The sequence below is a fragment of the Andrographis paniculata genome, unplaced genomic scaffold (assembly GCF_009805555.1).
Source record: "Andrographis paniculata isolate CXL003 unplaced genomic scaffold, ASM980555v1 Contig86END, whole genome shotgun sequence".
NCBI lineage: Eukaryota > Viridiplantae > Streptophyta > Magnoliopsida > Lamiales > Acanthaceae > Andrographis > Andrographis paniculata.
The window spans coordinates 4,581,850-4,595,084 of NW_026137624.1; the positions used below are offsets into that span (position 1 = coordinate 4,581,850).

A 13,235-nucleotide genomic window follows, 5' to 3' on the forward strand; every position below is an offset into this window, starting at 1 on the left:
TATTGATTATAACGGAAAACTTATAATTGAATCAAAGATTCCTCTAATTTCTCCAAATAATACATTAAAGATGACACAACTTAATTTCATTTCAAATTAAATGTGCCGAAGTAGGAGTACAATTTATTTTACTTTTTTTTAAAAAAAAAAAAAAAATTGATACGAAGCCACTCTAGAAAAATGATACGTAGGGTTGAACTTGTGACCATGAGATCATGGGTTCAAACTCCCGACTTTTTAGGTCATCTGCTATACATGGTTTGTTTAGTGTGACTTTTTTGTCTGACCTGGTTTGCAAGGCATTAGGTTCGACCGAGGGGTTTACCAGTACGCACTTTCGGATAGAAACTGCGGATTTCACGTCATAAAAAAATAATAATATATCATTATTTAGGTAAGAGAATTAAAATTAAAAAACCAATGATTTTTTAATCTTTATTTTCATTTCTCTTACAAGTGTAAATTTTTTTAAAAAAAACTTAAAAATTGAATAAACATGCATATATATAGGTCGTGTCCATTTCTCAAATTTTTTAACTATTTTTTTACCATTTAGTTTTTTAAAAATATGCTATTTTAATTTTATAAAATATCATATTCAAATTATTATTTTATAAAAAAAATAAAAATTACCAATTAAACACACTAACAATTAATATTTTTTGTTAAGAATTCACAATTCACAATTTTTTTATTTTTTATTTTTTTCTATTCATCGTCACATTTTTTCTTAATTGATAAATCTATCTCTTTATCTTTGACATTATATTCAGTATCTCCATCCATTATTTTTCAATGGAATAATTCATTATAAATATTATTAAAAAAATACAAATATATATACACTCATATAATATACTTTCTCCGTCCACAAACTAATGTCCTAATTTCCTATTTGGGACGTCCAACATTGTCCTATTTTTTTTTTAATACAAATTTTACATTTTTACCATTCATTCATTTATTACTTTTAATTTCTACCATACACTTAAGGGCAAATTTGTTCATTTATAACAAAAAGACAATCACCTAAAAAAATTGTGTAAATATACTTTAGGACAATAGAAAATAGACGGAGGAAGTATACATTATCTACCGTTAATAATTTAATATAAAATATTATTTTTAATATTACGAACGCAGTTCTCCATGCATACACAAAAAAAAAATAATTTATCTAAAAATGCTAAGTGAATGATCATTTATATATTTTTTTAGATTGCTATATTTATTTTTCATATTTTTAGCAATATGATTCTTAATATATATATATATAATTTTAACAAAAAAATATTTTTACATATAAATTCTTTCATATTTTAATAAATAAAAAAATTGATTCTTATTCTCTATTTTCTTTATTAATATTATTTTCAATGTAATTCTCTATGTCAAAACGTAACTTTTAAAATTTAAAAAAATACTAATAAATATTGTATTGGTTGACTAGAAAGATATGTTTAACCCAAACTCCACTATATTAGACTAAATCAACCTTTCTGGAAAGGCAGTCAAACACATTTAATCACTTTTTAATTTAATTTAAAAATCATCCATTACTGGCGAGGGTATGAATGTCATTTCACGTCTCCGCCATGGCCATGTTCTGCTGCGTATTTAGTGCACTGGATAAACCTCGCTCTGTTTCCCGGAATTTTCACACGCTTTTCCTTCGTCTTCCTCACCTGCGTCTGCGTGCGCTTCGACTGGTGCATCGGGTCAAAGGCCTTTTCTGCAACCACGGGGAAGGGATTGATGGCTGTTGGTTGGATCGTGGCGTGAATTTTGAATGGAAGCGATGGAGGAGCAATTACGAGAAGCGTTGAGGGGCATTTAATTTCCCCCAACCAACATCAACTGCACCTCTTTATTTCCTCCATTAATACTCTCGCTTCAAGTCAACCGTCTATCGTGTGTTGCAGATTAGTAACCCTATTTAATTGGTGTTTTTTTTGGTGTTGTGTTCTGTGTTCTGTTCCTGTGCTGTTCCCCCCCGTTGCCGCGTTCGTGCTGATGAAGTGAGAATTGTGGTATCGCCTGCATAAGATGTTTGCTCGTGTTCGCCGATTCATCATTGTTTTAGGTTTTGGACTTTTAGCACTCACGTCGCTCGCTGCTGCTGCGTGTAATCGAACTTGTGGCAGTTCACCCGTGCCATTTCCGTTTGGATTCACCGAAGGATGTGCAATCCGGTTGAACTGTACTAGAGATTTGAATTTGATGAAGATTGGGGAATTTACAGTTTTGAATTTAACGTCCGATCGGATTTTGGTAAGTGTTCCTCCAAATTGCACCCGTTCGATCGAAGATTTATCCTCGCTGATAGGCACGAACTACTCGCCGACGGTGAACAACGCTCTTCTGTTAGATCACTGCGTCAGGCCGATCAATGACTGCTTGTTTCCTGACAGACTGCTCAAGAGGTTAGGGATCGGAGTAGACGGTTGCATCGATTCCACCAATAATCAAACCATGAGTTGTTATATAGGAGATACTAACGACGATTCTGAGTTTTTGGACTATAAAAGGATGAAGACACTGAATTGCAGCGGCCTGATTTCGTCGGTAATGGTAGGTTTGATAGGGAATGCTAGTGTGAACACCACTGTTTCTGCTTCATTGGATTTCCGGATGATGGAGCTCAAATGGTGGGTAAATGAAAGCTTTCCCTGTGTTAGCAATGCCAACACAATTCGACACCACGTCAAAAATGCTACCCAAATCCGCTGTGAATGTAAAGTAGGTTACACCGGAGATGGTTTCGCCGACGGCGAGGGTTGCCGGCAAGGTGAGTCAGTGCATTCACTGTCATTATTTACCACTTGTATATTAAAGATTTCTTGCTTGTGTGTTAGTTAATTACATGGAAATTATGTAGAATTTGGGCATTCTTGAATTTGATCAATATGAACATGAAAAGTGATTTTAGGTTTATAGCAGCATGATAACGTGTGGGTGCAATGGACAAGACCTAAGATTTTTCTAGCAAGTATTGTTGACCTGTTTGGCACCATAGTTGTGGGACAGTGTGTTTGGTCAAGTTTATATTTAAGTTTTTAGTTACTGGGATTTATGATGTGGAAATTTCTGTAGTCTTGGGGAGAGTTGAAAGTTCATCTTACAGTTGAACAAGATTCAGAAGATAATATATAGATGGATAAAATGAAGTTTCAAGAATTGATTAAACTATTGCAAGGAGGGGAGTGTGTTCTTAACTTATTGGCAGTGAGATGATGTGATTGGTTTGAATCTTCCTCACATAATTTAGACTTTTTTTTTATTGGTAGGGTAGTAGTTGATGTAATATGACAAATGGATTGAGAGTATTTGGAAGGAGGGAGGAAGGCGACTTGTGTGAAGCTGCCTTCCTTGACTTTCTTTTTTCTAGGAATGGGTAATAGGGTGAGCATTTGATGAAAATATGACATGTTATTGGAATAAAAATTACATATAATTATTTATAATTCACTTGTGATTTGAAAAAGTTGTACTATGGCCTACTATGGTTTAGAATCCCCATCCCCATTCTGCTTCCACAATCCATTAAGTTTGGGCAAAGAATATTGCTCGGTTTCTAATCGATGACGACGGGGAATAGTGCAGTTTTTCGAAACTAGAGATGGGTTAGAAGCAATTTTGGTTAGGAACTATTTGCTAGTAAAACTAATTCTGTTATTTCATTGGACCTTCTGCTGTAAAATAGTTGGGGAAATATGAAGCCGAATATGGACATGATATTCATATGCTGGTATATGTGATCTTTTGATGCTTTAGATTGGGAAATACTGATTGGAATGTCACAAGAGATTGAAAGCTTTTGCAATTCAACTCTTATTATTATCTCCCATATATTTTGTTCATTCTTTCTTTTCGATTAGTCACACATAATTTATCTTTTTTCTTTTAAAAAAAATATATAATTATTCACTTTAATTACATTTTAAAAATTCATGATTTTTTTATTTTAATTAAATTATTTAGTCATCTTAATATTAATTTATAATTATTTTTATTATATCATAATTATTTTTTTAATATACTTCTTAATTATTTATTAATTAAATAATATTAAAAACTCTGTACCCAACTAATATGGACAAATTAGCTTGGAGGGAGGTAGTATAATTCATCGACTATGAATTTGAAACATAGCTTATGATACTGAAGAAAATATGTATAGAGAGAGATTGAAAATATATGGAAAACCAATGTCATCTTTTTGGGCAAAATCCCTAACCAAGTTTCTGCAATTTTGCTTCACTCATCTTTGACATGAATTGCATTCTAATGACTTATTTCAAATACTTCCAACCCAATGTATCTCAACCTTTTTATTTTCTTCAGTTAATGCTTCTGCACCAGCACCACAGCAGCTCAGCCCACAAAGGTCTAGCCATGGTAGAATTACAGCACTCATTGCAGGTACTTGCTGTTCTTATATCGAAAAAACCTATTCTTTCAAGTAGCATTGGAGTTACAGTTCATATATCTTCTATGGTGATCTTTGTAGGGATTACTGTTGGAGCCTCCATGTTGGCTACTCTGGCAGCCATCTGCTACTGTATCAGGCGACGCACCGAGCTTCTAAAGAGCCGGCTGAGCGCAAAGCGGCTGATAAGCGAAGCAGCCGGATGCTCGAGTGTCCCATATTATCCTTACAAGGAAATCGAGCGAGCAACGAATGGATTTTCCGAGAAACAGAGGTTGGGAACCGGCGCATACGGCACAGTTTACTCTGGGAAGCTCCACAACTTTGAGATGGTAGCGATCAAGAAGATAAAACACCGCGACCACGAGAGTGTTGAGCAGGTCATGAACGAAATCAAGCTCCTGTCCTCTGTGAGCCATCCAAACCTCGTCCGTCTTCTAGGCTGTTGCATTGAGAACGGTGAACAGATTCTTGTTTACGAGTACATGCCGAACGGCACCCTGTCTCAGCATCTACAGAGAGAGAGAGGCCCCGTCTTGCCATGGACGATACGTCTAACCATCGCAGCAGAAACCGCTCATGCAATCGCCCATCTTCACTCGGCGATCAATCCTCCGATATACCACAGAGACATCAAATCCAGCAACATTCTGTTGGATTACGAGTTCAAGTCGAAGGTCGCAGATTTCGGTCTTTCCAGATTCGGCATGGCGGACGACTCCCATGTTTCGACGGCGCCGCAAGGTACGCCCGGCTACCTCGACCCTCAATACCACCAGAACTTCCACCTTTCGGATAAAAGTGACGTGTACAGCTTCGGCGTGGTTCTTGTCGAAATCATCACGGCGATGAAAGTCGTAGACTTTTCGCGACCGCACAGCGATATCAACCTGGCTGCGCTGGCAACAGACAGGATAGGAAAGGGTCGAGTCGACGAGATAATCGATCCATACCTGGAGCCACACAGAGACGCGTGGACACTCTCGTCGGTTCACAAACTGGCTGAGCTGGCGTTCCGATGCCTCGCCTTCCACAGGGACATGAGGCCGTCGATGATGGAAGTGGCGGACGAGCTGGAACAGATCCGGCTCAGCGGTTGGGCGCCGATGGAAGAGAATATCCACATGGGATCCTCCGTCGCCTCCTCTTGCTCGTCTCCGTACCAAGGGAGCGAGACGTCGTTCAACAATTCGACAAGTAAGCGCACAGGATTGGGTAGCCGGCGATTGATCGTTCCACAGAGAACGGTCGCGGATGAACTGCCTGTAACAGACGAGATGAAGGATTGTTCCCCTGTCTCCGTTCGGGATCCATGGCCGAGCGAGCAGAGCTCGCCGTCCGCCAACAGCTTACTCAGTAATATAGTCAGGTAACTATGTCTTCCACCTGTTTCTTAACGTTCATTTATTCCTTCTTGAGAGGTTTTCAAGGATGCTATGATAAGTGAAGTTTTGTGTGTGTGTCTATGTTTGTATGTACGTATGTATATATAATAGAAGTTCCTGCAATTATGGGCACATTTGAATAATATTCAATCTTTGAATACCATGATCATCTTCTTCATTAGCAAATGATAACTTTGAGTACTAGTTATTTCAGCCATGGCTTCTCGGATCGACAACCCGACTAACTTTCCGGGATTCGGCATTTGAAAACTGCCCAACGACACGAGCGTGAGGCACGGTTGCTTCACCCCGGGCAAGGGCGTCGACGTTTTCGAGAAGGTATTTAGTAGGGAGACGGCCTACGACGTACCCCTCCTCGTTCCCTTCCCGGTCGAGGAAGGCGAAATGAGGAATGCCTTCAACCCCAAACTCATCTAGCTCTTGTTCCCACTTTGTATTGTCGACATTCAACATCACAAAATTCACTTCCCCCCTAAACAACAACAACAACAACCAGCAATCATCAATTCAACATTGATGAACATCTTCAAGACGATGATGAAATTGAGGTGAATTGAAGATGTTAGAAACAGAAGATATAATAGGTATTATTGCTGTTTACTTGAATTTTTGCTCCACTTTGTAGACATCTGGTGCCAATTCTCTGCAAACTTCACACCAATCAGCATAGAACTCAACCACAGTTGGTTTTCCATTCGAGAGAGCCTAAGCACCAAAAACAAATCGATTGAAAACTGCTGTAGATCTATGGAAAACGAAGACGAAGACGAAGCAAGGACGAATAAATTTCAAACCTCCTCATAAGGCAATGCTGAAGCCGAGAGATCCTTCAACGACACACGGCCGCCGAACTCCAGTCGCGTCGACAGGAACAGTCCAACCGCTGCGGCGGTGGAAACCACCGCGATTCGCCGGTTGAAATTTTTGTCTGGATACTCCGGGAATCCGATTCCGGCCGGCGGAGCTGTGGTTGCATCTGAGTTTCCTTTGGCTTCGGAATCCGCCTCCTCCGGTAACTGCTTTTCCTGCACACGCGGTTTTCGTTTTGATTTGATACTATGGCTTCGCGAACCTTCGAATTATATAATTATAGCAGCGAAATTTGCATTACCTCCTCTGCTGCTGCGGATTCCACTGGATTCGGATTTGTCTGGCAAAAGATTCTGAATTGTCGGCGATTTTTTTTATTGTGGAAGTGGAAATTCACGAAGCGGTTCTTCTGTTGGTTTCGAGGCAGATCGGAAGAGGTTCGGAATCCGGGAAAGGTGACGGCGGCAGAAGCTGAATCCACCCGAGACATGGCGGCGCGGCCTCCTCCTCTGTTCTTCCTCCTCCTCCGTTGGTGTACTGAATGGTCAAAGGTACAACGGCTTTGTCTACGTGTACGCTTCCTCACCATTACTCTAATTATTGTATTTGCGGATAATAAAGAAAATATCTTTATAATTTATAATATTTTAATAGAAGACAGAAGAAAATAATACTCCTTCTGCGCCATCCCATTCCATTAAAAAATTGTTATTTTTAATCTTCATTTCAAAACAAAATTATTAACTACCTACTTAAAATAATAAATATTTTTTTAATTTATATAATATTATATGTCATTATTTTTATATATAAATATTATTATTTTTATATTATATAATAATAATAATAATAAGAGTATTTTTATTCTTTTTAGCTGTAATATAATATAATACTAATATTTAAATATGCATAAAGAGGAAGTAATAATTTTAAAGCAGCTGTTTGTTTGTTTGAAATTTGAATTTTAAGTTAAAATTTAAATAGTTAAAAATTTTAAATTATAATTGTGGTTCTAATGTGATGTTTTGAATGTAAAATTAATATTTAATACTCTCTGTCTCACGATAAAATATCTATTTTTTCATTTTAATTTGTCCAATAACAAAGTATTCATTTTATTTTAAAGTTTGTTTGTTTGAGGGTTTGGATTTTGAGTTGAAATTTGAATAGTTGTATGATGTGATATAAATAAGTGTTAATGTGATGTTGTGAATTTAAAATTAGTTTTTAGTATAATATAAAAAAATGAAAAATAAATGTTTGATTTGATATTTTTGGGGGAAAAAATTGGATGAATAATGTATTTAAAATACAATCCCCAAACAAACACATCCTTAGTAATTTCTATTTTATTTCTACTAAATTTCAATATAATACTAATATTATTAAAAGTTGCGACACGGACGGGAATGCATGCTACGAAAGATTAGGTCGTATGCAAGCAGATACTAATTATGGAATGAAAAGAATATAATATAAAATAAAAAATAAATATTTATTTTATATTTTTTAGAAAAAATTCTTTTGATAAATTAATAGATTTACGAGAAAATCTTTTAAACTAACACATCTTAGAAGTTTTTTTTAATAGAATATGCATTTGTTTTGTAAAATAATTTTTAAAAAATATTTTTTTTTATAGAAGTATGTGTTTGTTTTGTATAAAATATAAAAATAATAAATATAAGTGATATATTATATTATTCCTTCTTTCTCTGCTATACCGTAGATACGGTATTTTATAGAGGGATATAATTAATAGATAATTAAGAATGTATTAATGAAAATAATTATTTTATAATATAAATAATTATAAATTAATATTAAGATAATTAATTAGTTTAATTAAAATTAAAAAAATAAAAATAAATTAAAAAAGTTTAAAATGAGATTAAAGTGTGCAATAAATTTTTTTTTTAGAAAAAAATGATATGAAATATAAAAGTGACATAAACGACATTGTAGACATGATACGTGGACTGAGTGGAGTAGTAATAAGGAACAACACATCGTATCAAATACCAATCCCATCCCATCCATTTCTTAAAATTTTATTTTCTAAAGGATAAGTTTGTAGTTGCAAAAGTTCTGTGGTCACCGAAGGGACGGACGACGGCGGAGCAGAAGCGCAGAGGCGTTGAAGATGTTGGAGAACATAACAGCAAATGAAGTAGCTGGCTATGCAGTGGGCGCTCTTCTGCTTTCAGCCACCATTTCAGCTCCCAAAATCGATTCCTTCATTTCGGCCTCTCAACGCACGTCGGTGATGTTTTCCTTGTCAATTTCTTCTTTAACTGCACTCGAATCAATCCAGCTACTTATGCCACACCTGCTTAGCTAGCTCTTTACAGATTCGTTCTTAAACGTGAAATTGATTTTTAACGATGAAGCTTTGAAGAAAATGTTAGTCTAAAGCGCGTCATTTACTTAATTAATAGCTTTTGAATGATTTACACCACCAAAATTGATGAATCCACAAACTTCTTTATGGATTTGGAATTTAACAGTAGAAACTTGTTCACAATTCTAAAACTTGTGGTGATTAGCTTGAGTGCATAATTTTTGCCATTATGTTTTCTTTGAGTTCAAAACTGGAACCTTAAAGTTAAAGGTCCTTTTTCTACCTAATTTGATAAGTATTGTTATTGTTAATGTGTGCGGTTGGGGAGAATGATGTGATACTCATAAATGGAAGCAGGTCATTGGGGATGTGCAAAAGATGTGGTGATCTGAAGCTAATAGCATGCTCAAAATGCAAAGGGTCTGGGTTTATGAAGCCGACTGGAGGAGGAAGAGGAAGAGAGGCATTCAATTTGATTCCTATAATTGGTGATATCAAGATAAAGACTAAGACAAAGACAAAGACAAAAGCAAAGATCCCCTCCAAATCTGAATCTGCTTCAGGCTGCAGCAATTGTGGAGGAAATGGCCATTTTCCCTGCCATGAATGTACCGGTGCTTCTTAGGTTGGTTTATATTGAAATTGAACTTCCATTTATTATGGCCACCAAAGCAAAATTACTTGTAACCCACAGTTGATTTGAAAAGTTTTGCATTTTGATTTAGAAATTGCACGAAGCTCTCTCTTCAATTGCAAGAATCTCTTTTTGAAGAATTTTTGTGCAATGATTTTTAAAACATTAGAGAGTTTGGTGCAAATTTTAAGGGGTTAGATGTAATGTTTTTGAAATATAAGGAGTCTTATGCAGTTTTTAAATAAATGAGAAAATGGTACAGATTCTTCGAGCCAACTATAAACAATTTTGAATTGGTGATTTACGGTTTATTAAATATTGATGAAATAATTTATTGTGTATTTTCTGTGTTCCGAGGTAGAATTTATGTTGAATTCGTAATGTTTTGAATGTGAAATAAATGTGTAGTATAATATAAAAAAAAATTATTTGATTTAATATTTTTGAAAGAAAAAAAATATATAAATAGTAAAAATATATGTTAAAATTTACAGAAGAACAGAACTTAACTTTTCCGTTATGACATGGACTGATTGGGATTGTTCTAAGAATTTATTTGTTTTAGTGTTTTAATTTAAAGTATTTTTTATATTAAAATTTTACTTTCTTTAAAAACCTGTACTTTATATTCATTGTATATATGGTAAAAAAACTATAAAAATAACTTAATAATAATACGTATTGTAATCGATAAAAGCTTAAGAGTCAAGTCAAACAACGAGCAAACAATTGAATATATTTTTGATCGGATTGTTCATATAATTTATGTGTTCACTTTGTATTTTTTATATGAAATATCGACAATTATATCGGTAATATAATAAATTATTAGTCTCTTCATTGAGCGTTGTGAAATGATATGTGAACAAATTGAATATTTGAGTTAAATTGTTAATTTTTGTAACTAAATAAAATATATATGATTTGTATATTAATTATATCGGTAACATAATAGATGATATTCCATTCGTCCCAAAAGTATAGTCTTGTTATATTGGGCACGAGATTTAAGGAATATTGATATTATATCGGTAGTTGGTAAAAAGTAAGGATAAATAACTTTTTTGCTCTTGTAAGTATATTAGTAAAAAAAATAGTAACAAATGTGTGATAATAATGAAAAAGTAAGGATGGTTTTACGGTGATATGATTATTTATAGAAATGACACTATTGTTTTGAGACAGACAAAAATGATAAACAAGACTATTGTATTGGGACGGAGAGAGTATTGTATATTGAAATATTAGCTTCTTTTTTTTTTTTTTTAGTTGATAAAATATATGTTATATTAATATATATATATTAATTTTTAATAATATTTCAAAAAAAAAAGTCGTGTTATAAAAAACAAAAATTAACTCTATTATTAATTCACAACATACCAACATCTATCTCTCAATCTCAATTCAAAATATATTTTTACTATTTTCAACTACCAATTAGGTTGTCGTTTACTTTTTGCAAATAAATTTGTTAATATTTGGTTATAATGAAAAAGACAAAAATATCCTTACTAATATTGTGTAATAAAAAATAATGATATTTGTGTAATATATTATAAATAAAATGGATATTTATTATATTATGTATGTAGTATAATTACTAAATTAGAAAATTGTAACCTTATTTTGGAAATGACGAAAATAATAAATGTCAATATTTCAATTGGGCGGATAAAATATATTTTTTTTTATTTTTAAAAAAATAATCATATTATTAACTTTTTCTTAAATTTCAAATATACTTATTGAAAATTTTGATCATTCAAAATTTAACCGAGCAAGTCCCTCAAAGAGAGAGAGAGAGAGAAATTGGTGAGTGTTCCAATGGAATTTCAGGTGAGTTTCGAGAGTATTCTGGTGATCATATTGAGCACTTTTCAATGGCTGATTCCTGTGGGTGTCGAGGCTTGGAGTGACGACCCGACTTCCAATCTTAATGCGTGTTATGTTATCTCAGGCCATTCGCTCTGAGCCGAAAACCGCCATCCTTATGATGGAGAAAGAAGAAGGAAGAAGATCGTCAAGATTGGAGAAAATCGAATCGTCCGAGACTGCCGAAGAAGATGACCGGAGAAATCCTCGTCGGTAAAATTGCTTTGTGAAATGTCTAGACGTGCAAATCAAGTCACCAACGGGAAGGGAATATTTCAGTTCAATTCTCATTTCGATTAAGTAGGTGTTTCCTTTGTTTAATTTCATATAGGTGTTGGTTTATTATTAGTTTAATTTGGATTTTTTTTTTTTTCGAATTTGTTTTTGCTAATTCTTTATCGTATTTTTTATACGATATTTGTTCGAATAATTCAATTGATACAAGATATAAATTTATAGCAATACTATTACATATGCAACTATTTTATACATAAAGTTAAATGACAAAAATATCAAAAATTCTTATATACTTTAACTAATCAATAAAATACTATTATTATTTAATTTATTACAAAATTCCTTCGTTGGGATGGAGGGAGTAAGATATTAATTTTCAATCACTTTACGTTGCTATTGAAACGAAAATAATACTATATATATTATATATATATAGACACATAGTTTAAATATTAATATTAGTATTTTAATTATAGTGAATATAAAAATAATGTAAAGATAATTGTATTTTTACATTTTGATGTAAAAATAATAATATGATGGTAAAATAAAACTATTTTTAAAATGATTATCTTTTAATTAGACATTCCACAATAAAAATATGATACTTTACGAGTAGACGGATATAGTATTAGTTATGTGATATTAGTTAAATAAAAATAACAAATCATTTACTTCTTGCATATCGATATTTTAATATTAATTATTATATCAAAACGTAGTATAAAATTAAGAAAAAAATTGCAAAAGTATTTCAATTAATGCTTTATAATACTAATAGAATGATATTTGTACAAAAAATTATACAAATATAAGAATATTTTTAATATTAAGTACAATGATACAAAAGGTAAATATGATTTTAAAAGTGAGAATGAAAAGTATATATTTTGTTTTGAAATAGACAAAAAATCAGATATTTTTTTATGTCATTATTATTATTATTATTATAAATACTATAGTGAATGACCGAACGGGTCCCTATACTTTTGAGAGGTAAAATGCGGATTCATTTCCACCGATCTATGTAATTTTCTATTACTCTGGTCCAAACAACACCAACGTTAAAAAATGATAATAATAATAAAAAATAATACTTCATTTGTCCACAAACTAATGTCCTATTTTTCTATTTGGGACGTCCAACAACTATTATCCTATTTTTTTTTAAACATAAATTTTATATTTTTACCCCCCGTTTATTTATTACTTTTCATATCTACCATACAATTAAAGACAAATTTATCAATTCATAACAAAAAGATAATCACGTAAAAAACCATGCAAATATACTTTAGGACAATAAAAATTGGACGGAGGAAGTATTTTATCCGTCCCTCTGTTTTTTTTTACGGGTTTTTTTATAAATACTAATAAAAGTAAAAATACTAAACTAATGTATTAGTATTATATAATAAAAAAAGTAATGACATTTGTATAATATATTATAAATTAGAAGTATATTAAGCATACAATACAGTTACTAAAAAAACATATTTTATT

General features: G+C 32.8%; 3 protein-coding genes across 3 annotated transcripts; 2 read left to right on the forward strand and 1 right to left on the reverse strand.

Annotated features, from left to right (window-relative positions):
* Window positions 1–1,644: 1,644 nt before the first annotated feature.
* Window positions 1,645–6,288, forward strand: LOC127241993 (wall-associated receptor kinase-like 14). The gene is made up of 4 exons (XM_051261316.1): window positions 1,645–2,788; window positions 4,345–4,422; window positions 4,511–5,798; window positions 6,029–6,288. Exons 1-4 carry the CDS (start codon window positions 2,047–2,049, stop codon window positions 6,057–6,059), a joined length of 2,139 nt encoding a protein of 712 aa, XP_051117273.1. The 5' UTR covers window positions 1,645–2,046; the 3' UTR covers window positions 6,060–6,288.
* Window positions 5,949–7,249, reverse strand: LOC127241994 (thioredoxin-like protein HCF164, chloroplastic). Its single transcript, XM_051261317.1, has 4 exons — window positions 6,947–7,249; window positions 6,630–6,860; window positions 6,437–6,540; window positions 5,949–6,307 (listed from the first exon to the last, which is right to left on the reverse strand). Exons 1-4 carry the CDS (start codon window positions 7,232–7,234, stop codon window positions 6,025–6,027), a joined length of 906 nt encoding a protein of 301 aa, XP_051117274.1. The 5' UTR covers window positions 7,235–7,249; the 3' UTR covers window positions 5,949–6,024.
* Window positions 7,250–8,681: 1,432 nt separating this feature from the next.
* On the forward strand, window positions 8,682–9,714 carry LOC127241995 (uncharacterized). The gene is made up of 2 exons (XM_051261318.1): window positions 8,682–8,904; window positions 9,344–9,714. Exons 1-2 carry the CDS (start codon window positions 8,789–8,791, stop codon window positions 9,609–9,611), a joined length of 384 nt encoding a protein of 127 aa, XP_051117275.1. The 5' UTR covers window positions 8,682–8,788; the 3' UTR covers window positions 9,612–9,714.
* Window positions 9,715–13,235: the final 3,521 nt, after the last annotated feature.

Coding starts and splice junctions, on each gene's coding strand:
- LOC127241994 (XM_051261317.1), bottom strand. CDS start 7,234: ATGGTGAGGAAGCGTACACGTAGACAAAGCCGTTGTACCTTTGACCAT. Junction 6,541..6,629: donor CAGCATTGCCTTATGAGGAG/GTTTGAAATTTA, acceptor TTTGGTGCTTAG/GCTCTCTCGAATGGAAAACC. Junction 6,308..6,436: donor AAAGTGGAGCAAAAATTCAA/GTAAACAGCAAT, acceptor GTTGTTGTTTAG/GGGGGAAGTGAATTTTGTGA.
- LOC127241993 (XM_051261316.1), top strand. CDS start 2,047: ATGTTTGCTCGTGTTCGCCGATTCATCATTGTTTTAGGTTTTGGACTT. Junction 2,789..4,344: donor CGGCGAGGGTTGCCGGCAAG/GTGAGTCAGTGC, acceptor TATTTTCTTCAG/TTAATGCTTCTGCACCAGCA. Junction 5,799..6,028: donor TTACTCAGTAATATAGTCAG/GTAACTATGTCT, acceptor TAGTTATTTCAG/CCATGGCTTCTCGGATCGAC.
- LOC127241995 (XM_051261318.1), top strand. CDS start 8,789: ATGTTGGAGAACATAACAGCAAATGAAGTAGCTGGCTATGCAGTGGGC. Junction 8,905..9,343: donor ATTTCGGCCTCTCAACGCAC/GTCGGTGATGTT, acceptor AAATGGAAGCAG/GTCATTGGGGATGTGCAAAA.